General features: G+C 50.0%; 1 protein-coding gene across 1 annotated transcript in view; it reads right to left on the bottom strand.

Moving 5' to 3' along the window:
- The window catches only part of SMCHD1 (structural maintenance of chromosomes flexible hinge domain containing 1), a 2,317,253-nt gene that overhangs the window by 1,480,677 nt on the left and 812,169 nt on the right, over nt 1–24,407 (bottom strand). Inside the window, exon 23 of the mRNA XM_078687460.1 lies at nt 5,418–5,557. Coding sequence (XP_078543586.1) covers nt 5,418–5,557 — 140 coding nt within the window. The remainder of the gene's footprint in view (nt 1–5,417; nt 5,558–24,407) is intronic.

Genomic DNA, 24,407 nt, shown 5'->3' with positions numbered 1-24,407 from the left:
CAGGCTTTGTCGCTCCGATCTTCGGCTCGACGCCCCCTGTCGACTCCGAGGGGTCGAGCACTTGTTTTGACTTGGACGGCTCCGAAGTCTTCGAGCCGACGGTTGTAGTCAACACTTTCGGTTTCGATTTTGGGTCTTTTGCTTTCGGTTTCGATTTTTCCACTGAGAGTGGTCGATCTACTGATGGCTCTTTGGAAATGTTCTTAGTCGGGCCTGGAAGCGGGACTAGAGAACGTTGTCGAAGATCTTGGCTAAGGCCTTCCGGCGATGCCTCGACCTGAGCCGTGGAAGTGTCTGTATGGGGCCCCGCTCCTCGCTTGAGTCGTCGTCGACGGCTCCGAGAGGTTGTGCGTCGTCTCCTACCTCGATGATGTCTTCATCATGGACGTAGAGTTGTTCCTCGTCCTCGTTGTAGGTGGAGTCTGGCTCCGACGCGGGGTTCGAGTGTTCCGGTTCGTCGTCTTGTACATTTTCGTCGTTGTCACCACCGAAGATGTTTTCTGGGTCTGGTGCCGATTCACGCGCCGACTGTCGTGCCGCGCGTCGAAGACGGAGAGTTTTCTTCGACCTGAACTTCGAACAGGCCATGCAACTGGCCTCGTCGTGATCCGGTGAGAGACATTTGTTGCACACCGGGTGCACGTCGATGTGGGGATATTTAGAGTTGCAGACGGGGCAGCGCTTGAACGGGCTCCGTTCCATCGTCGATCGTCGACGGGCCTTTGGCGTCGAAGACTAAAAGTCTTCCGAAGTCGAGTTCAAAGAACAGGAAAGCTGAAAGGCACCGAACGAAAGACAATACCGATGCCCCTAAGGCCTTTTGGCCCCGAAAAAGAGTAACTATTATAATTTCCGAACGTGAGTCAAGAAGTACATCCGAACCCAATGGCGGAAAAAAACAATCTGAGCATGGAGGGGATGCCCATGCGCACTGTAGTCCAGGGAGGAGCCACCTATCTTGTGATACTTCGAAGACTCTTCCAGGACAACAATGTGCAATCATCCGGACCCAACACTAGGCGGCGATCTATGCATAGATATAAATTCAGCAGCCCACATGCCTCGAACATGCTTTTTTTTACATTATTATCATCAGGCTGCAGATAGCAGGGCCTGATAATGAGCAGTGTTCGGTCAGATTCATGACCCTGCTGGGTTACAGCGGTGACCAACTGACTCACTTAGGCATTTAACTCTTAAGTAAAAGTCCTTGACAACACTATATTGGAGCTGTGAACACAATTGTGTTTCAGAATGCTTTTAAATGGTAAAAATTCAAATGAAAAGTTACCTTAAAGATTAAGTTAAATCTTCATTTTAATTTTCTCCCATTTCAAAGTGTTGCATTTACAAACGGTGGGCCCCTTACTCCCAGTGGCCAGATGACACTGTACCATAAGTATAACTGTAAAATACTGCAATTTTTTTTAAATGAGAGAAATATAGAGTGCAGAAAAATGTTCCATATTAAGAACATTGTTGTAGAATATTTTTCTGCACTTTAAATTTCTCCCATTAAAAAAAAAATGATTGTATGTTTGTTTTATATGCGGTGAAAGGTATGTTTTGTGCTGCAAGTACATACAACACAGGCTCTCAGTTACCCATACAAATGTATCCCAATCATACGCACACATGTTCATTCATCCCCAAAGACCATGCTCTCACTGACACACATGCCAGCCCTGTCATAGTGCCCTTAATCGACGTATTTTGTTAAAACCATAGTATCTGGCTCTATGGACATTAGGGTTACAGTCAATGAAGCTTGGTGTCAGGGTGTCTGGTAACAATGCGCACGTTGTTTAGTCTTCAGTAGCTCACAATGATTTTCACTGATCAGAAGGAGCTTTCACTACAGACAAGGTTGGAGACCCCTCCAATAAACAATCTATAATCAAGAGGACTACTCCAAACATTTTAGGCTGAAACTTCACCCTAGAGAAGCAGAATGATGAAAGGACCATACAATGTAGGTGAATATGCTCAGAACAAATAGAGGCCCAGGACCATGCTGTAGTGATACCTGTTCTGAACTTTTTGAACAGTCATGCATCTAGCTATTCTATGTCAATGTCAAATCTTGAACAGTGCAACCGTTTCTGGCTGCCTAGAGCAGTGGTGGAGTCCAACGATCTAGATACTGAGCCACTGTATAGGTACAGGTTTTAGTTAAGCGACATTCCACCAGTAATTTGCCATCTATTTGCCTGCACTTTTAACTACCTACCATAAGGCATTATAGGACCAAGGCAGTAGCTATGCAACATGCAGCATTAACTCTATGAGGGAGCTACTCCTGAAGAAAGCCATTTCTTCTCCAATGTAGCATGAACCCTAGGGCTCTACGGACACATGACCATTAAAAAAGCATGCATAACTGGAAACAATACAAGCTTTGTGTTGTGTCCTATGTAGAAAGACACCAGGAGCCAGGATGTATATTTAAGTCTTCTTTATTAAGTCTTCAGATCAGGTTACATCTGTCTTGACTCCAGCCAGCCTAGTGTGGTACCAGCCCCACAAGGAGCAGCCTGCCTAGCTGCTCAGCCCATCTTTAACTGTCAACTTTCATCCCACCAGACACCCAGGCATTCCACGCATCATAGGCACACCAACATTCTAAGACCAACTCACACTCTGGCTGAGCAGCTAGAGGCAGCAGGGCTAGAGTACATGTTAAACCAGTAAGTAGGGTATAACACTTTGCTCACTACTTTCTTATTCATTGCAGGAGCAGATAACATGTTTTTCCATAAAAGATATTCTAATCAAGTAAGGTGGAGATTAATCATTTTCATTTTAGCCAGTAATCTCAACATCAAAATTACAATCTTATGAACACCAAGTAGATAGATGTGATGTCATGAGGAAAGAGGTCGATGGAGGGGGACAATCATCTAGTATCTAGGCCAGCAGAATTATGGACCTCTATATAAGTACCCAGATCAGAGCGCAGAGAAGTTAGATGAAAATACCTCTTAGAAATCTATTCACAGAAGAAAAAAATATAGGTTAAAGACTCATCTTCTTCATTGTCCGCTTGAGGAAAATGTTGCCTGCAGTGATAGCCACCTTTAAAAGCTATTTTTGGCACCAGCATTTATGTAGAATGCATGCAAAATAAATTGACTAAGATTGATCCAGCTGGGCCCTCCCAAAATAGTCTCATAGATAAAAGACTTCGTGCTGAAGAGCAGTATGCGCTGAGCTGCAAAAGTAGGTGGTCTTGAAATAAATGATTTAAGTCATGGCTCCGATAAGAATGGTACCTCAATAAAGGGCCCAGAGAGCCTGTTCCTGGAAAAATGGTAAAAATACAGGTGATCGTGCAAGCATCAGTGTCCGATTATGTGGAACATGGACAGCATATCCTGCTTGAATCCCTCCAACTTAAAGAAATCAGCTGTGGGGAAGGAGAAATGAACTAAAGCCGACAGTTGCAGAATCTGGTAGGCAGGAGGCTTCTTAGACCTGGCACCCTGGCGTGAGTCTCCCTTCCACTTTTTGCTTATGTGCCTCATATGTTTTGCTGGTGTTCGCTGCTCAGGGCACTGCGCCACGGCCAATCCGCGCCGCAGTGCGAATGCTCCCAATGTAAAGTGTACCTGTAAATTGATTTCCATGATTGGCTCATTTGATTTACTGTCAGTCCCCAGTAAAGTGCACCAGGAGTGCCAGGGCCTGTAAATACAAATACTGCTAGTGGGCCTGCAGCGCTGGTTACGCCACCCACAGAAGCAGCCTTTTAAAATGTGTCTAAGGTCTGCCATTGCAGAACCTGCGTGCAGTCTGGTACTGTCATGCTGGCTGGGCAAGTGCACACATTGTGCCTTCGCTCATCTTTGACCGAGCCGTGTGCTTCCTTCCCGCCGGAGCTGTGACCTTGCCCCCTCGCCCCCTCCTAGGGCCGTGACACCCAGGAACCTGGCCGCCCTTGCCCGCTGAGAGCCCCGCTCTTGCAGAGTCGCTCTCTCCCCGTCGGGCCGGGCCGCCTGCTCCCCTGTCACCCTGTCCCCTGTCTGCTCCCTCGCCCCTCCCGCCGGAATTCAGAGCGGAACGCGATCCTTTGCCTCGGACAGCCGCCTGTACATCGAACTGTACCCGGCCGCCCCGCTTTGCCCTCCCGCACCTGAGACAGGCCGCGCCGCACTCTGAAGAGACCCCCAGTACGGTCCATACTGGAGGTCCTGTGCCGCGCCTGCCTGCTGGAAGCTGCCAGCCGTCATAAGATCCGAAGGTACGCTTGTCCATCGGCGCATACTAAGTGAGTACGACTCGTCCCTACCAGGGACGCCGTGTGGACCTGAGCGTCGTACCTACAGCGCCCAAACCAAGATACAGTAAGATCCACAAACTCGACATCGAGTCTACAACGGACTCGGGGTCCGCAACGTTCTGTTTTCCCCGCATCTCTGTGCGCTTCGATCCTGACAGCGCTGTACGCTTCGCACCCAGCTCTGCTCCTTGGGTTAACGTGCCCGCGAGGCGCGTGAGGGGTGGCAAGGCTGCTTCTTGATTACCGCGTGCAGCGTACAGGAGCGCTACGAAGCGCCCAGCAGTGAGAAGCACTGCTAAAACACAACGAAGCTTTACCTTACAGTCTGTTGAGCCTTTTTAAGTCATCTTTAAGAACTTTGAAAGAACACTTGCCTTTTTAAAATCTTGTGGCCTCATATTTAAAAGTTATATTGGTCTTGTGATAATACCTGCATAATCGTATCCTATTTTTACATAAAGCCTACGTATTTTTTATACAAATCTTATGCCTGGTGTCCATTTGTGGTGGGTCATTGTGTTTACTGTATGTGGTCATAAATGCTTAACTGACTTAGCGCCCTGTCGATTAGCCTTGTCTGCTCGCGCCACGCAACCTAAAGGGTGAGCAGGGGTTATTCTGAGGAGTAGTTCCCTTGCCCTGACTAGCGGAGAGGGTCCCTGTTTGTCACAAGTGCATACCTGTGCCAACCAGAGACCCCCAATTCTAACAAGGCTGCATTCTCACTGTGAAATGTGAGGGAATTTATAACTGCATCAACACAGTGCACATTTCAAGTTATGAGGTCTTTCAACGTTAATTTCTGCTTCTTCACATCTTCTTGTGTTATCTGGACAAACTCTAGCATCCTGAAGCTTTATTATTAGTACAAGGGTTGTACTCTGCAAATTAAAGCTTTCCTCGATAGGAGAAACACTGAACAGCAAGTAAATAATTGTGAAACATCTAAATAAATAAATTATCATTTTGGAATTTAGCACATTCAGGCTAAATTGCCACTGGAAAACACCTTTTCCAGTCACTTAAGAACAGACAAAACAAATATACAAACAATATAGTTAAATGCAATAAGTTATTAAACTTGTGTGCATAACACACCATAGCATACATATGTGCAGCGTTTGCTTTGACTTTTTACCTTGCAATGTACTATCAATTTGGGCTGTGTAGTGATATTACCAGCTTCATCCAAAATTTCAACCTGGAAGGGGAAAGCGGTTCCATTTTCAATTACCAGCACGTCAGAATCTGGCTTAACTTTCACTTGTCGTGGAGGTCCTGGAAACGAAATGATGCAAAATTAAAATAAAAACAGATCTGTTGATTATTTCTCATTTTATTTCACATCTTATATACTGCTCTTAAATTTCAATTACAGATGTGCATTGGGAGCAGTAGCACAGAATGAGCTTCCTGGTGGCAGACAAATTACAACCAAGAGATTTGCTTTTTCATAAAATTCTGTCTCTCACTACAGTATCATCTATAACCAACCAGATGGAGGGCAACTAAAGTGCACTAGCTGGGCTCCTTGCGTATCTGTGCTTTTGGTGAGAATATTTGGCAGCACATGCTGTATAGCGTACTACTGGGAACGAGTTCAGCAAGCATGAGTAGCAGAGGGAACCGCATGAGCCGAAGAGGAAAAAATAGGCTTGTATGCATGACAGAGGTTTCACCTTCTGGGTGGTACATGCAGCAGACAGGGCTATGCCCTGGTCTTTAGCTTCGAGCTCAAGGTTTTTCAAGACAAAGTGACAATAAAAGAAACACAATGGCAATCTTGCTGCCATGAAGTGTGGCTGTAAGGCACAAGAGAGAATCTGCCACGATGTTCCTCTGAGGTGAAGTTAATTTCTGCAAAGGCATGCTTCCATGCGCTTCACAGCACCCAAGTCTTCCTGATACCTATGATGATTGAACTCGCAATAATTCTAGATTAGGGCCGGGCGGCAGCCCTGAGCCTCCTAGATCTCTCTGCAACCTCGGACACTGCGTGTCCTTATTTCAGGCCTATGTCTGTGACAATGTTCTTCCACGGTTCTGTTTCTGGAGTGATTCACTCAATAAGATACTTTGGGTCCTTATTAGTCTTCTTTATAAGGGTATGAACCGCATCAGGTCTCTAATCTTACCCCACTTTGTTCAAACTGTATCTAGCTCCTATGACAAAGCTTGTTAGATCTTTTGGCCTGCTGCTATGGCCTTATGCAGAACACACAAAAGATGTTTTGAGACCAGATGGTTAAAACTTGCATTGAGTAACTTTTGTAGCAGTCTGTCTGCTGTTGCACACTGGATGAGCAAACATTGTCTCAAAATTAAATTCTGAAAAAATTGAGGTCTTGATTGCGGTGCCCCCTCCATCTGGTTAGCCAACTGGTGTGCCTCAAATTTAGAATTCTTACCTTAACTTTCACCTAAGCTTGTACGTTGGGGCCTTATTTAGGGTTTGAGGGACAGCCCTGTAAAAACGTGGCAGCTATTCAGCCTGCCATATTCAACAAGCCACTTGCAATTGTGCATTAGTAATAACACGGTTGGGACATTTGCCACAATTGTGAAGGAGTATCCAGTCTGCCAAACACTAAATATGGTCCACAGACCGTTTTTAACCACGATCTGTGTGTGTGTGTGTCTCCCTAAATACATTGAGTTTCTTCTACCTGCTTCTTCAATTTAAGGGTGCTTAGAAGGGGCCTTTCTTCTTTGCACCTTTAGTTACTCACTTTTCTGTGATCTGGGTGACACACCTCAACTAGTGTAACACTATCTCTGGTCTTTCTCTATATCAGATTAACTTCAGACTGTGCAGAATGCTTTTGCACTGCCTCTACTAGAGCTCTGAAGGACAATTAATTCCCCGGCATTTGAAACATTTTAATTGCTCAAGCATGTTACTTCGTATTTACCATAAAGACCTCAGTGTGAGGATTCTGAAATCCTTCAGAAACATTTTTTTCTTAGCATCTTCCCAGAACCTTGTCTCTGGTTTCTACTCGACACACAGTGGCAGACTTACTCTTTCTTGGTTGAGAACTGGAACCCTCTTTCATATTCCCTACAAACAAACTCCAATCCTTTAGAAAGCTATTAATAATCTGCCTTTCTTGAGCAATGGTATTTCATGTAATGCTCAGTCATGTGTACTACTAGGACATCATTGCAGGTATCTGCGCTTGCCACAAATCTGATAATCACAAAATTTATGGCTCAAGGCATCCAGTTTAGGAGAACTGAAGTTATCAATGGAAAACTGTAGTGCTCCTGACCAGATGTAAAAAGGTGGGGGGGGAAGAGACTTAACAGCATTGGTATTCTCAATCCAGATTATAATAAGAAATAGTGGAAGGCAGACTCACATCCTTTGCAGATGGTGAGTACTCCTAAATAGGTATCAGAATGCAAGACTCTAAAGGCAGCAAGTTTTCAGGGTGAGCACACCTTCAGCTAAAACCTTGTTTCCCACACACCTATTTCCATACCCTGGCATACGTGGGTTTCTTCCAGAAGTGAACATTACAAGAGGGGCGCCAATGGGAAGGGATAGCTTCACTACCCTTTGTAAATATGCAAGGTAGTAAAGAGTATACCGCTTGTGTCACTTCTCTGTGTAATCTTGCCCAGGAGAGACCAGCGTGATCCCATATTGCAATAACTGACTTGAATCTCCATGCTGAAATTAGGAATCATACCTGACATGACAGTACAACTGTTGTCTCGGGAGCCGCAATGTGATACGTCGTTGATAAGTGTTTAGCTCCTGATTGTTAAAAGCACCCTATCTAGTTCTTTATTTCTGAATCCAGCTAGAGCAAATTGTCAAGACTGATATTTTTTCTTCGAGTGCTAGGACAGTCGATGGTTACTGGATAGTATTCATGGTGGGTACTATTTAATAGCAGAGGTGCCTCAGGTACTAATTTCCAAGGGTACATAAGTCGACCACTAAAGGCATATTCCATCCAGGAGGTGCTACAAGATTTACAGCTCACACACCCAGCTTGACATAGTAATTTCACTTAGATTATATGCCCACTCTGTGATATTACATTGAGAAAGAATTGGCTTTTCTTTACCATGTAGTAAATAAGAAAATGTTGAGTTAATTACAACAAGAAACAAAAGGTTGTGGGAACTTACCGATTGCTGTTTTGCTTTGGAAAGGTTAGTAGCCCCATTGGCTAACACATGGTTACCGTCTGGCACCCCAGCCTGGCTAATCTCTGAATGCGACTACCTAACAGGGTCATGTAAGGTATCAAATTGTGGAATGAAAACCGATCTAAGGCCCAGATTGAATTACTAGTCACTATTAAAGCAAGCAACTTTTAGAATGTTGCGACTGTACTCCAGCTAGTCTAGTGACCTCACAAAGGCCCTGGAACTCTGACAGCTTCCTGTCTGCGTGGGCAAACATATGAATGACTCCCCAGCCCAGGAACAAAGGCAGTTGCTGCAGAGCAAGGTGTGACCTCCTCTCGCAGGGCGGCAACTCCGGGTGTTAGGCCAACAGACGAGCTTCAATGGTGAAGCCCCCTTGAAAGGGCCGACTGCAACAACACCCCTGGGAAGGATGCCTTTTATTCCTGCAGAAAATTCATTAGGAGACAGAGGAAAAGCCCTTCCCCAAACAGGTTTTCTCGCGGGCATGTAGCCCACTGGTAGCTACACCTCCAGGGTGGGCTACCGGGCTTTTGACGTCTAGGGAAGGGTTGTGCCATTTCGAAAGGAAGAAGAATGAGGCACTCTGGGATAGTCAGATGCCATACACTGAAGGAAACACATCACTAGGAAGAAGGGCACACAGTAGCCCATTGGCTAGTGACTCTGTGTCCCCCTCCGAGCTCTTATCCTTGATGAATGTGGCAGCCCTGGCACCCTACCCCTCTGATCATGCTGGAATAGAAGAGAGGACTTAAGGACTAACTTGCTGCCCTTGAAACTGCATAAGGAGAGGTTGCATTGTCAGAAGGACTGCACCTGATGCACTGTGAGATAGCGAAGCTTGGACTGTGCCTGCGGATCCTGGGTCTGGGAAAAGTTGATATCCAGCCCCCAACCAACAGCAGTGATTCCAAGGATCGGTCGGTAGATCCCCTGGAACCAGCTTCAGGGCCACAAGAACTGAACAGCCCCAACCGACAGGTTGATTAGCCACTGCAGACATTTTGCTGCCAGTCACCGGGCGCACCAAAGAACAAATACGAGATAGCCAAAAGTTACACCCATGCATGCCGGAACCATGAGTGCCATCAAAATCCGGATTCGTCAGACCCATGGCACACTAGCACCCACCTAAGGATTTCGCCCAACTGCGGTGCACAGAGACTAATAGCCCAGCATTGGATGGTCTGCTATTGCAATGTAGAGAACTTTGATGGACCCCTATCTCAGTGGTGAAAATCGCCCCGCTTCACCTTTGAACCGAGAGACCGCCACAAAGACACCCCCGTTAACCGCACCTCAACTGGAGCATCCTCTGAGCATCTTTTGCCTCTATCCTCCGCATCAGGACCACTCCATTGATGTCTATTGTGGTCATCCTGTAAAGTTGGGAACCTGCCTTAAAAATGTTCTGGTGGTCAGGTAACCTTCCAAAGTATCCTCCCTGGCCCCCTAGACTTTTTCCCTGCTGAATTTGGTCAACCAACCTAGGCCGGAGTACCTGCACTAACTCTTTCCAAATTTTGAAAAGTTGACACATTTTTTGTTGACCAATACATGTTTGTGGTTGCATTTAAAAGTGATAAAAAGTCTAAAATATGTATCTCCAGTGAATTTTGGCGATCAAGGTGTCTAAAAATGAATTAAAAAAGGCACAATTCTGTTACATCGCTGAATGTCTTTATTGCTGTGTGACTTTCTTATTTAGTCATTTTGTGCTGCTTCATTTTTTACACTAAGTTCCTTTGCTAAGCCTTTGTGGGAAGTACATTTGGGATGCTGCCGCTTGTAGAGGTGTCCCTGTCCTGAAGAGTGCCCAGCTCAAGACCCAGTGCGGATTTGCCACTGCATCTGGCAAAGGAAGTCCTCGCTTTCCTCCTTTGATGGTCTGAGGTGCCCCTTTGTTCGTGCCTTGTGGAGGAAAGTCTAGCGGGACATGAAAAACAGCTGGAAAGTGGAGCCCTCACGTGAAAAACGGATGAGAATTGGTGTCCTCACAGCTTGTGTGAAGTTGAACCACTTGGAAGTGCTTCAGGAGGAGCCTCCGTTGTTTGTGCCTTGTTGTGGTTCATCGAGTGTGGGGTCTGTATCTGCCTTTTGGTAGTGCGTCTTGGCTCAGGTGCCCCAGTCTCCATGTCAGTGGCATGCTTGAGCAGTCCCCGGAGTCCGCGTCACAAGGTGTTCCCTCGCGCCTTTGTGTTTCCTGAACTCAGCTGTTTTACATGGTTTTGTTGCAATGTTTAGTACTGTCTTTACCCTCATCCGAGGCGCCTGCAAAAAAAAACGGTTGGAATCCGTTGACTCACTTGTTTTCAACTGCCATCTGGGGTCCCTTGCACGAGCCCAGCCTTCAGCTTGCGCAGTGTTCTACAGCTTCCACTCTGTGCTTCACGGACGTGCCAGGAGCCACCCGGCTTTACGTCGTTCTGCGTGCCGCCATCTTCATCGTTCCCTCATTTACCGCAGAATACAAGTTTCTCGCCACTACAAGACATTCTTCTATGTCATCAGTATCAGTATTTGGAGAGATGCGGAGGGGAGTCTCAAAACAAGCAGCGTTGTCAACGTCTTACGGTGCACTGTTTTCCGGTGCTTATGATGTGTTGTGTTTCTAGGTCGTACCTGCGCACCTTTTTCATATGGATAAGCTGGTGAGGTGTTGGGTTTTCACTCAAGACTTTCGAGACGAACAAGTTACTTACCTTCGGTAACGATATATCTGTAAGAAACAGTAGTTAGTATTAGATTCCTTACCTTAGAATATCCCCAGGCGTCAGTCTGGATCCGGAAACTTTTGCGTAGCAGTACCCCTGCGCGTCGGTAGGCGTCGTCTGCAGGCGTCCCCTGCGGCTCCGCGTCCGTCGTCGGCGTCGTGCGCCGTGATGACGTCGCTGGAGTATATAGACGCCGCCTCCGCGCGCTGACGTCAGTTCTTGTACACAGCTTTTCAGCGCCAGAACACGCAGAGCCATGTGAGAACCAACACTGGTGCCATTTGAAACTAGGGCCCTGAAAGGGATGTCCTTAAGTCTAGGTATCAGTTCGCAGAAACGGGGAGGATGGGCGGGGCGGTAAGGAATCTAATACTAACTACTGTTTCTTACAGATATATCGTTACCGAAGGTAAGTAACTTGTTCATCTGAAAGAAACAGGTTAGTATTAGATTCCTTACCTTAGAATAGATACCCCAGCAATACCAACCCCGGTGGTGGGTCTGCGAACCAATACAATCATACACCAGAAAGTCCTGGAGGACCGAACGGCCAAAGAAGCCATCCCTCCGGACTTGACTGTCCAGGCAGTAGTGCCTCGCAAAGGTGTGCAGCGAGGCCCACGTAGCCGCCTGGCAAATGTCCTGCAAAGGGACTCCCCGGCCCAGGGCAGTAGTAGCCGCCGTGGCCCGAGTGGAATGGGCCCTCAGCCCAACAGGAGGCTCCTTCCGAGCCAAAGAGTAGCACGCTTTGATGCACAGAACAACCCACCGAGAGATGGTCCGTTTATGTACCGCCCGTCCCTTCTTCGCACCCACGTAGCCAACAAACAGTTGGTCATCCACCCGGAACTGGCGTGTGCGATCCATATAAAATGAAAGCGCACGTTTTGGGTCCAGACGATGGAGCCGCTCTTCATCCTTTGAAGGATGCGGAGGCGGAAAGAAGGAGGGTAAGGTGATGGACTGCCCGATGTGAAAAGCAGAGACAACTTTGGGCAGGAAAGAAGGTCTAGTTCTCAGAACCACCTTGTCTGGATGAATGGACATGAAAGGAGGTTTGACAGAAAGAGCCTGGAGCTCACTCACTCTCCTGGCAGAGGTGATGGCAACCAGGAAGGCCGTCTTTAAAGTCAGGAGACGGAGAGGACAGGAATGAAGTGGCTCAAAGGGAGCGCACATCAAGAAGGTCAGAACCAGGTTCAAGTCCCACTGAGGCATCACGAACGGAACAGGTGGATACATGTGTGTGATGCCCTTCAAGAATCTAATTACAATAGGGGACTTGAACAAAGAAGGTTGATCAGGCAGCCTTAGAAAGGCCGAAAGGGCAGAAAGGTAGCCCTTGATAGTGCCCAGAGCAGAGCCCTGCTGGGCAAGAGAGAGAAGAGGAGAACCTCGGAAAGAGGGGCAGAGAGAGGGTCCACAGCCTTTGCTGTGCACCATGCCACAAATCTGTTCCACCGGCAGGCGTATACCGACTTTGTGGAGGGACGCCTGGCTGCCAGAATCACATCACAGACTTCAGGAGGCAAGTCAAATGGCCTCAACTGTCGCCGCTCAATCTCCACGCATGGAGGTGGAGACTGGACAGGTTCGGGTGGAGGACCGTCCCCTGCTGCTGCGACAGAAGGTCCTCCCGAAGGGGCAAGCGGATCGAGGGACCGACTGACATGCTGAGTAGCTCGGGATACCAGTACCTTCGAGCCCAGTCCGGAGCCACAAGGATAACTTGGGCCCGGTCGCGCCTGATCTTCTTCAGCACTCTGGGCAGAAGTGGTATAGGCGGAAAGGCGTACAACAGACCGCAGCTCCACTCGCGCCGAAAGGCGTCGCCGTGCGAGCGCCGTCTTGGAAACTCCAACGCGCAGAACTGATGACATTGCACGTTCTCTTCTGTGGCGAATAGATCTAACCAAGGCTCTCCCCATTGCAGAAAGAGGCCTGTCGCCACGTCCGAGTTCAGACGCCATTCGTGATCCACCGAGCACCGACGGCTGAGTTCGTCCGCCCTGGCGTTCAGAGAACCTGCCAGGTGTTGAACCGTCAGAGTCACGCCCTGACGTTCCAGCCATTGCCAGAGACGCAGAGCCTCCTGGCAAAGGGTCCACGACCCCACTCCGCCCTGCTTGTTGCAGTACCACATGGCGGTGGTGTTGTCCGTGAACACATGCACTACACGCCCGTTGACAAAGGGGCGGAATGCCTTCAGTGCTAGGCGAATCGCCCGCAGCTCCAACATGTTGATATGGAGCCGGGACTCCGCCGGAGACCAGATGCCTCTGATCTCCGCCTCTCCCAAGTGGCCTCCCCAGCCCTGGAGGGACGCGTCCGTCACAACTACGTGCTCCGGTTGGGGAAGGGAGAGGGATCTGCCTCTGACCCAATCGCGGCCCGTAAGCCACCACTGCAACTGTCTCGCAGTGCCCTCCGAGATCAGGACATGGTCGGATAGGTTGCCTTGATGCTGGGCCCACTGAAACTTCAGGTCCCACTGCAGAGCCTGCATCCGCCACCGGGCGTGATGCACCAGAAGGATGCAGGAAGCCATCAGCCCCAGCAGCCGCAGCGTCAACCTGACCGAAACCCGGGATAACGGCTGAAAGATGGGAATCAAAGCCTGTATATCCCGGACCCGCCGTTCCGGAGGATAAACCCGAAACAGCGCCGAGTCGAGAACCGCTCCGATGAAAAGGAGCTTTTGAGAGGGACACAGGTGTGATTTCGGCACATTGATGGAAAACCCCAGCTCGTGCAGGAGGTCTGCCGTCATCTGAAGGTGGTGGACGACTGTCTGGGGCGAGCCCGCCTTCAACAACCAGTCGTCGACGTAGGGGAAGACTGAAACCCCCAACCGGCGCAGATGAGCTGCGACCACCGCCATCACTTTCGTGAACACCCGTGGGGCGCTGGTAAGGCCGAATGGGAGCACGATAAACTGAAAGTGCTCGTGGCCTACCGTGAACCGCAGGTAACGCCGGTGGGCCGGCAGGACGGGGATGTGAAAATACGCATCCTGCAAGTCCAACGCCACCATCCAGTCTTGCGGGTCCAGAGCAGCCAAGACCTGAGCCAAAGTCAACATCTTGAACTTCTCCTTCCGGAGGAAGCCGTTGACGTTCCGTAGATCCAAGATAGGACGCAGGCCCCCCTTGTCCTTCTTGGGTACCAGAAAGTAGTGGGAATAGCAACCACACCCTACTTCTGGCCCAGGAACGCGCTCGATGGCCCCCTTGGCCAAGAGAGCCGTAACTTCCTCCTGCAGAAGTGTCAAGTGGTCCCCTGACACACGGTGGTTCTGCGGTGGCATGGCTGGAGGAGTGGTCTCGAAGGGGAGGGAGTAGCCCCTTAGGACGAGCTGCAGCACCCACCTGTCCGATGTGATAGTGCGCCAGCGGGAGTGGTGATGGCGAACCCTGCCACCCACTGGCGTCACATGGGCCTGAAAGCACGGACTAGGAGGATTTGGAGGCTGATGCTGCGGGGGGAGGTGTGGTCTGACCTCGCCGTTGTCCCCGACCGCCTCCACGGCGGAATCCACGGCCGCCACCGCGTTGAGAAGTGTTCTGCGGTGCGTGGCTGGCAGCACGTGTGGGACCGCCCCTTCCCTGGCCACGAAAGGAGCGAAACGAACCCGTTTGCTGGCGCTGGGTCGAAAGACCCAAGGACTTGGCCGTTACCCTGGAGTCCTTGAAGCGCTCCAGCGCGTGGTCCGCTTTGTCGCCAAACAGGCGACTGCCATCGAACGGCATGTCCAACAAAGTATTTTGGACATCTGCCGAAAAATTGGCGGATCTCAGCCAGGCGTGGCGACGAATCGCCACCGTCGTGGACATCGCTCTGCCCAGCAAGTCGGTCGTATCAAGACCACACCTGATGGAGTATCTTGCTGCATCTCGGCCTTCAACCATAGCCTTGCCGAGCTTAGCCCGTACCTCCTGCGGGCATTCAGGCAGCAGTTCCGCGACCGTATCCCACAGAGAGTGGGTGTACCGGCCTAAGAGGCACGCGGTGTTGCAAGACCGCAGTCCCAGACTCAGGGACGAAAAGACCTTCTTACCATACTGGTCGTACCTCTTAGATTCCCGGTCGGGCGGGGCCGACGGGAATGCGGTCTGGGAAGTTGAGGCCTGGATCACCAGACTCTCAGGGGTGGGATGGGTGGACAGGAACTTGGGGTCGTCCGGACACGGGCGGTGGCGTCTGGCTACGTTCCTATCAACAGGCGAACCTGAAGCGGGCCTGGACCACGTGCCCAAAAGAACGTCTGTCAAGGCTTCGTTGAACGGCAGCAGAGGCTCCTGCGGGCATGCCTGCGGTTTGAAGACCTCGGTGAGGATGTTAGGCCTCACGACCGCGACGGGGAGCTCAAGGTTTAAGGCCTTGGCAGCCCTCATCAACACCACTGAATAAGCAGCCCCAGCCTCCGAGGCCACAGTAGGAGGCGAGACAAAGCCAGGGTAAGGAGAGTCGTCCAGACCACTGGCGTCACCCAAATCACCTGTCCAGTCCACGTCGTACTGACACTCGCGTGACAGAGGGTCCTCAGACCCCTCCCAACCCTCTCCGTATTCTACATCCTCCCCATATTCGGAGTCAACAATGTAGACCGGCTCCTCGGGGTCCACAGGCCCCATCGGCGTCGGACGACGCCGGTCCGACTCCGCGTCCGGAGACGGAGAGGGAATGGGGGTGGCGCCGCCCGGAGCCGGAGCCCCGGCGCCGCGCGGAGGCGGCACCATGGGTTGCCCCGATGGAATCGGCGCCGGAGAGGCCGGTGGACCAGCCGGCGTCGACCCTGAAGGGCCCAGCGGCGCCGGGGCCGGAGCCGCCGGCGGCGTCCGGGCCGGAGCACCCGACGGCGTCGGGGCAGGAGCACCCAAACCGCTCGGGCCCCCGGACGGGACCACCGGGCCCTCAGGCGCCGTAGGCCCCGTCGGAGGAGACAGTGGCCATGAGGAACTCCTCTATCTCCTCGCGCGACGCACCTTGCCCAGGGACCGTAGGGTATGGAGCAGGCCACGCCGGCGAGCCACGCGGATCCGCGGGGGGTGGGGCCACCCGAACCCCCGGCCGCATCGCGCGAGCGTCGGGGGGAGTCGGGGGTACGATGACGACGCCCCGACTTCTTGTGTTTCTTACCTGAGGAACCAGAGGAATGGTGACGACTTCCGGAGCGCTCGTGGTGGCTCCGCGACCGCTCTCGCGACCGCTCCCTCGACCTCCGGCCGGACCGGGACCGCTCTCGACGCGGGGCCGACACCCGGAGCTCGAGCAGCTTGCGGGACCGCTCCCGTCTAGCCTTATTCGTCAAGGCCCGGCAATCGACGCAGGAGTCCACGTCGTGGTCCGGGCCCAGGCACCGGAGGCAGAGTCGGTGGTGGTCCGTGACCGACATTGTGCGGTCACACCCGTCACAATTCTTAAACCCGGGCATCCTACCGGCACCTTAGGAGTAGATAGAAATTCAAAAACTTTGGTCAAAAGACCGGAGTGCTGCTCTTCGGATCTGCGCTAACTGGCGGGGAAAAAAGAAGAACAAGAACTGACGTCAGCGCGCAGAGGCGGCGTCTATATACTCCAGCGACGTCATCTTGGCGCACGACGCCGACGACGGACGCGGAGCCGCAGGGGACGCCTGCAGACGACGCCTACCGACGCGCAGGGGTACTGCTACGCAAAAGTTTCCGGATCCAGACTGACGCCTGGGGATATTCTAAGGTAAGGAATCTAATACTAACCTGTTTCTTTCAGATATTGGAGTTTGCTTAGTTCCTGGTGTCAATGCTCTTAGGGCAACGTAATTTCGTTTATGTTTGTGATTGCTTCATCTCTCTTTGCATTCTTATAACTTTTAAGTTGTGGTCTTGGGTTGGTTATGGGTTGGCTCAGTACCATCGTCACCAGTGACATTGTCGCTATTGCTCTGGGTTTGAGGGAGAACCACTCATATTCTGATATTTTGTTCCCTTTGACTTTGTTTTTCTTTATGTCTGTTTATACTGAGTGTATGTGTGTGAGTTGACTTTTGCACGATTTCACTCTGTTTTATCCCCTGATAGTTGTAGTGAGAGTATATCACCTCTCACCTTAGGGAGGGGGATGAGAAGGCTCATTGTTGCAGAGCCTCTCTGGCCTACCACTATTTTTGTGGTTGTGGGTGACATTGGTCCGTCATCTTTGTGGGCAATGTTTTGTTGTTGATCCCTTGTGGTTGTTGTGGGAGTGTGTGTATCTCTCACTATTGGGGGGGGGGGGGGGGGGGTGAGAAGGCTCTTTGTGTCAGAGCCTCTCTGGCCTACCACTATTTTTGTGGTTGTGGGTTGGCTTACGTTTGTCCCCCTTGTGGGCCTTGGTTGGAGTTGACTGTTTCTTAGTCACTCGTGTCTACCACCTTTGTGTGGTTGGTTGGTGAAGTTCACTTCATCTTTAGCTTTGTGTTTTTGCTGAGCATTTTCTGTGTTTGTCCTCTCTTTTCTTCCTCCCTTTAAGCTCGGGTGTTTTTGTCCTAGTTGAGCATGTGTGTCCTGTGCTGTGTTTTCTTCTGCACCATTGTGGTTTGTTCCCCTTTGTTGTCACATTAATGTTCAACCTGGCCAGCAGGTATGTTTGTGACTCAGGGGTTGGTTGGTTGGTTGGTTGTGTGTGGTGTAGTAGTTTGCAGGTTGGTTTGGTTTTGTGTGGTGAGGTGGGAGTGGATGTGTGTAAAGGTTGTCTTTCTGCCTATAGATTGATTTACCTGTCCAGTTTGCTATTTTCCTCTTTGTAGGTACGTGGGCATTGTTGTTTTATTGTTGCTTTGCCTTATGTTGACATTCATGCAAATTGCTATTTTCTCCTGTGCTTTCCTGGATGTTAACTTGTAAGCCCATTGTACTGTCTTTTCCCTCAACCATTCTTGCAATGGTACCTTTTTAGATTTATGTGCATGGTATTTTCTCTTTGATGTGCTTTTCACTTGGATCATTGTGTTTTGTTTAATATGAGGAAGGGAGAAGTGTACCTGCTGCTCAGCCAGTGTGAGTGTTGTGCGGAATGTTGGTGTGGATGATGCGGTGGAATGTTGGTTGAGTGGAGTTTGTCAGTTGGGAGAATGGGCTGAGCAGCAGGAAGGCTGCTCCTGGTGGCGCTCACTGTATCTTTATCCTGAACCTACTATCTGAATAAATACCATCTTAAGCCTACCATGGAACAGGACCGTCCCTTCATTACAACAAAGCACAGTTAGGTTTTTGTCTAACTTTGTTGTTGTTTCTCATTTTATAGTACACATCCGTTCAGTAGTTATATAACAATGCAAGGGTTCTTGTCCCTCTTCCTTTTTTTTCTTCCCTTGTTACATCAACAGGTAGTCTGAGCGGTCATACATAACAGTATGTAACCATGAAAGCAAAATTCTTTTTTTCTTCTTTTTTCTTTTTAAACTGTTTAGAATATAACATTGATGCAACAGGGTGAACAATACATTTATCTCCTCTCATGCAATTAACTGAAGGTATTTATAATGGGCATCGTTTCCGAACTATGCTTCCTTGACTGTCTTGCTGTTGGTCTACGCGCATTCGCATTGGACATAGCTGTACTGGTGTACAGGTGCATGCCTCTGCCAGTCTGCCCACTATCTGACGAATGAGTGTTCTGTAATATATTGATGGACCTGGGTGTATGTCGACAGGGGGGTATATAGCTCAGTCACGCAGCGCGCAGTGCTGTGGTTATATCTTATGTGCTAGGTCGTCATGCACTTTCCGTCTGAGACTCTGGATGTTACTTTGTCATTTACTCAGACATAGTACCGGAGACCTCACAGGCATTCTGCCATAGGGCGCGAAGTCTGTCAGTTTTGCTTCCCATTCCGCCGCCATCCGCTGCCTCCTAATGCCTATCCCGTCCTCTCGCCGCAATGCCAGGCTCTCCGCCTGTGCCCTGCATAGTAGCCACCAGTACCAGGATTTCATCAGAGGGGCTCCGAGGATTTCCACCATCTTGTAAGGAGGCGCTTGGCTACTATTGGTCCTAGGTCAATGTAGCGAACGTCACCTTGTGTCTACTAGACCACTTGTAATAGCCCCAAGATACACAACTCCCACGACCAGGTAAGCGAGGAGTAGGTACAGTTTTTGTCAGAGTGAATGGAAAAGAACTGCAACATTTATTTCCAGAACACTAAGAGGTACATAGGATAAATATAGCACTACTAAAAGAGAACCATTAGCATTTTTATCTGCTATCAACCGATTGAAAACATATCTGGAGAATAAAATTTAAATTGTATAAGCCATTTCAATATTTAATGGAAAAAGAGTGTTGGAAAACCTCCTATCAGTTATCAGATTGATTTCTTCTTACAAATATTTGATTTTTAAATTGAATGCAATCTGAGAAACAAACATCCGGGCATACTGTCTCTCTAGGGTACCACTCAATAATGCGGAAAATGAAAATAACAAATGAATGTTATCTAGCAAATGTGTAATTGTTACAATTAATGCAGTTAAAGAGAATGCCAATGTTATTACAGCCTACTCTGATGATTGCTCACCGGACTTACTTGCGTGAGTGACACCGTCTGTTGATTCCTGTTCTGCCCTGGTGCTTTGTGTGGAGGGCCTCGCCGCACCCGCTCCGCGGGTGCCGCTTCGTGGTGTTTGAAGGCGCTACCGAGGTCCAGGTGCTTCGAGGGGGAAGTCCATCGGCTTCAGGCGAGGAGCGTTGCAGGGACTCGGATGACCAAGAGTCCCTGCGTGGCCCGTAGCAGCTGGTCAACGCCCCCTGATAGCCCCGCCCCCCTGCCGTCACACGCCCTATATAACTAGTCCACAATTCCGCTGCGCGGGACGCCGGGCTAAGCCCGGGCAAAGGGCGGGCCGTCTGTGGCCGTCCGGGGCTGGTCGTGGCTGGGCTGGGCTACCCCCCTGATAACTGCCAATTGGTTGCAAGGTATCCAGGGTTATCGATTGTCCCCAACCGTCCCAGGACTAAGATTCTTATTGCAGGTTCTGCGTCCACACCTTGTCATCCCTGCCATGTCAATGGCAACTTGATCAGGCAAAAGCTTGAGAAGGGGGGGTAGGGGAGAAGAGGGGGGAGTGGTCGGCACCATGGATCAGTTTATCACTCGTGTGGTCACTGTCATCGAAAAGGAGATCGCTATGACAGAGCGGCGCCTTTCTCGAGAACCCCTTGTTGATAAACTGTCATTGCTGGGTCCGATAGCTTTGGTACCATCCGCAGTGCGACCTCTTGACCCATTGATACCTGCCTCACCTCCCTTGGATCACCCCCGGGTGGCCGCTCTAAGAGCTAGCATAGATAGGTTGGAGAGTCTGACGGCTGAAGCCCAGGTAGCTGAAATTAATGCTGCCCCAGACCCTCCGGTTAGTGAGTTAGTTGCCCCCACACCGCCCCTGGCTATAACTCCTACCCATGTGGATATACCCCTCCTACCGGCACTCGTTGTACAGGCACAAATACATTCAGTCCCAATTAAATGAAAAAGAATGGCTAGCCCACGGAAAGGTAGATTGGTAAAACCATATGAGACCCCTGGGGGTTTGGCACTAGGACAGGCGGTTCCCATAAGGTAGCGGGACGGGACACCAGCACCCTACTGGGAGTGAAGGGGGGGGACCCACCTGGAGGGCCAGTGGCCAATGTCTGTACAGACCAGATTATTGATCCTGTAGGGACTTCACCCCCAGACTCTCTCTCCATTGCAAACATAGAGAAAATGATGAAATGACTATTTCTCCCTGTGTTAGAGAGAATCCAAGGGCTATCAGAGCGGGTGGATAAATTAGAGCAGACAACCCTAGACAACTTCTTCTCCCTAAAATCGTGTATTAAGTTGCAGTTAAGAATTAGGGAGGAGGGGACTGGGGGGGATCTGATAGCAGGGAGACCCCCATAGCCCCACAAGGTCCCATTACTATAGCCAACACTATAGCCGGGCCCGCTCCTGTGGTGCCTGTGGTGATTGTTTCTGCTCCTAACCCTGTGGCTCGTCCAGGGGTAGCCAAGAAGCCCGGGCCGTTGGCACCTAATGCCGTAGTCAATTTGAAGACCTCTAGGGCTGATACTATTCCAGCCAAAAAGACGGCGTGACCCAGGGCTACCGGCACTCCTGGCCGTGCAAGCACTAACACTCTAGCCACTAGTAATGCCCCGGAGAGTACTACCCCTAAAATAGATAAACCAGTACAGGCCCATGCCTTGCAGTCAGGCAGGGGTCCTAAGGGTGGGATGGCCCCAAATGCTAATTTACCTCCCGACTGCCAGCCCTTTGTGGCAGTGCTGACTGGGGTGCCCGAACTTAGTCCAGGTAAACACGAGACTTTTGTGGAATTGCTGAATAAGACCTTATTCTGGCTTAAGGAAAATAGACCCTTGACGGATTCCTGGGATGGGCGGGTAATCCATGTAAGGAGAGTTGGTTGGATCGGTACCAGGCCAAAAAATATAAGCGGGGGATTGCATCATAGTAAATTTTGAGGACCCAAGGGTTGCCAGCTATGTCTGTTGTTTTTCCGCTAGGGAGCACAGTTCATCAGGTAGTGGTGGAGTAATAGGTACATGCGACCTCAGCTTCTTTAATCCCCCAAACTTATCAGTTAGGCCAGTTGGTCCACCTGTGTGGGCGGACCGGGGTGGCAGGCAGGCTCGTAGTAATCTCTCCCAATTTAGCCTATTTTGCAATAGTCCGTACCAGCCGCAGGGTCGGTTGAGGCATAGCTATTGACATGCTATCTGCCCTTCACGAGAGAAGCATGCTGAGGCATCCGGGGAGATATGAAGTGATAGCTCAACCCTTAGAGGGGAACTGGTGAGGCCACCTATTTGTACACTCTTTGTTCCCGCTATATCTGTGGGTCACCCGTCTGTGGTTGGTGCTGAAGATCTTGAGCATGCACGGTCCCCTTTGGAGACGTCTGGGGGGGAAGCTTTATCCTTGGTCTCGGAGGAGGCCCCTAGCATTGTGCATGACCCTCTTGTGAGCGAACTAGCGTTAGGGCGGGGAGGAGCTGGCAGTGTAGCCCTGAAGGTGGTCAGTTGGAATGTAGCGGGTCTTGCACGGAATACTGGCATACCTGAATGGAATTCATTTGTTGAATCATTCGGGATTTGCTTGTTTCAGGAAACTTGGTGCTTGGAACCTCGTCACAAGGTGGGTTACACTACCTACTTTGTTTCTGCAATACAATCGCCTGGTGGGAAGGGCCGCCTCTCTGGCGGCCTACTAATTTGGGCAAGTATTTCCCTGGGATTCTCTATCAGGTGTATAGCCACCAAGTCACCTGATTTACAGAGAATAACAGTGAGAGGGCCATGTGGGGGGAGGGTGCTCGAAGTCTTTAATATCTATGTCAGAGGAACAAGGGGTGGCACATCCACATTGTCCCTTACGGGCATTGATGAGGAACTTAGATCTAGTGGTGCTGACTCCCTTGTCATACTGGCTGGGGACTTCAATTGTACTTTTGAACCCCTTGCTGTGGAGGACATATTGGGTACCCGGGAGGATGATGCAAGGAGAGGTATCCCCCCCCTCACATTATCCCCAATTAGAAGCTGGACCCAAAGTGCCATTGATCTTAACGCCCTTTGCCTGGAACATGGTCTTAGGGCAACCAAAGGTAGATCAAACTCAGACCCTACCGGGGCCCATACGTTTAACAGAGTAGGCCACTCTTCACGAATTGACTTTATTCTCTTGAACTATAGACTTTGGGCCCATTTGTTAGACATGGTGGTTTTGCCGTCCACTGACAGCGACCACAATCCTCTATCTCTGTCTCTGTCCCCTTTGTGGCCGGCTGTGACCCCAGCTCCAATCCCACATGTATGGAAAACAACTCATGAAGTATGCCCTTCCAACTGTGGTAGGCGCCTGAAATGGAAGATCATTGCTGGCAATGAGGGGAAGATCTTAGAAGTAAAATCCATAATGTCCAATATCATGCCCCGTTTAGACTCCCCCGCACACAGCGTGCATGAGGTTCCCGCTCTATTTGCCCAAACCATCAACGCCTTAGGTGAACTGTTTTTAGTTCGTCCTGCAGGCACAAGGGGCAACGTAAGAGGTGGACCCAAGGGCAATGCTGGTTGGTTCTCCCCTGTCTGTCGTGATGCCAAAAGGGATCTAATCAAGGCGGTGAAAGCCAAGGATGGAGGCCTGATTAACATTGCAAGGAGAAATTATAGAAGGGTAATATCTAAGGCCAAGGCTGAGCAGGAGAATCAGTTTTGGTATGACCTAAAGGTGGCAAGCTTAAGGAAGGACTCGAAGGGATTTTGGGACTTAATAAGAGCTAGGGACAAACCCGTGGACTCGCTTATAACATGTAATATAGCGGCGGGCGCATGGTTCGACCACTTCTCCCAGCTCTATACAATGGTACCGGGTATTGAGGTAACTCCGACTGAACAGTACCCCATAGATTGCATTGAGCTTAATGAGGAACTCCTGTTTACATCTAAGGAAGTGGTGGGGGCGATTAAGTGTCTCGTCCCCAATAAGGCAGCGGGCCCGGACGGCCTCCCAGGAGACTTGCTCCGCATTAATCCAGATGAGTGGGGGAGACTTATTGCTTCCTTACTGAATGCTGGCTTGGCTGGTGCAGCTCTCCCGGATTCATGGAAGGGCGCTGAGGTCGTCCCAATCTTTAAGAAAGGGAGTCGGAACGACCCAGCTAACTATCGCCCTATAAGCCTTTTGGACTCTGTGAGAAGTTGGCCTGATATATGATGTTCACTAGTTCTAGTGACCACCTTGTATCAGTCCAAACAACCCTTATGGTGATTGGTTGTAAGTCAACCTTATAGACCAGCTATCCTAATGGTAGCATGGACAAAGCAGTCTTAGGCTAAACTCTTTTGGCATGTGAAGCCAGCTGTTTTACCACAATATAACCCCTTGAATACCAGATGAAAGGACACCACACAGGTTGTTATGATAATAAACAATATATTTATTAATAACAAACACCTCTGAACTCTTTATGAGGTCAGAGGGCTAGGCACATGACAATCTCTTTAGAAAAATACGTTAAGTTGCACAAAATTACAATGGTGCCCTAGGGGCACGACAAACCATATACTAAGTAAGTGGAATGTGAGAGTCGATAAAAGGAATGGAGCTGTCCAGAGGCTGTAGGATCGGTGGGACCACGCTACACTAACTTCAGGTAATTAATAGGAGGCCCACGGGACGCGTGTGCAGAGTGTGAACTCACACGCGGGATGCGTAACAA

The sequence above is a fragment of the Lissotriton helveticus genome, chromosome 4_1, assembly GCF_964261635.1.
Source record: "Lissotriton helveticus chromosome 4_1, aLisHel1.1, whole genome shotgun sequence".
In the NCBI taxonomy this organism is placed as follows: Eukaryota; Metazoa; Chordata; class Amphibia; order Caudata; family Salamandridae; genus Lissotriton; species Lissotriton helveticus.
The sequence above is the reverse complement of the archived record's forward strand: the minus strand, read 5'-3'. Positions and strand labels throughout refer to the sequence as shown.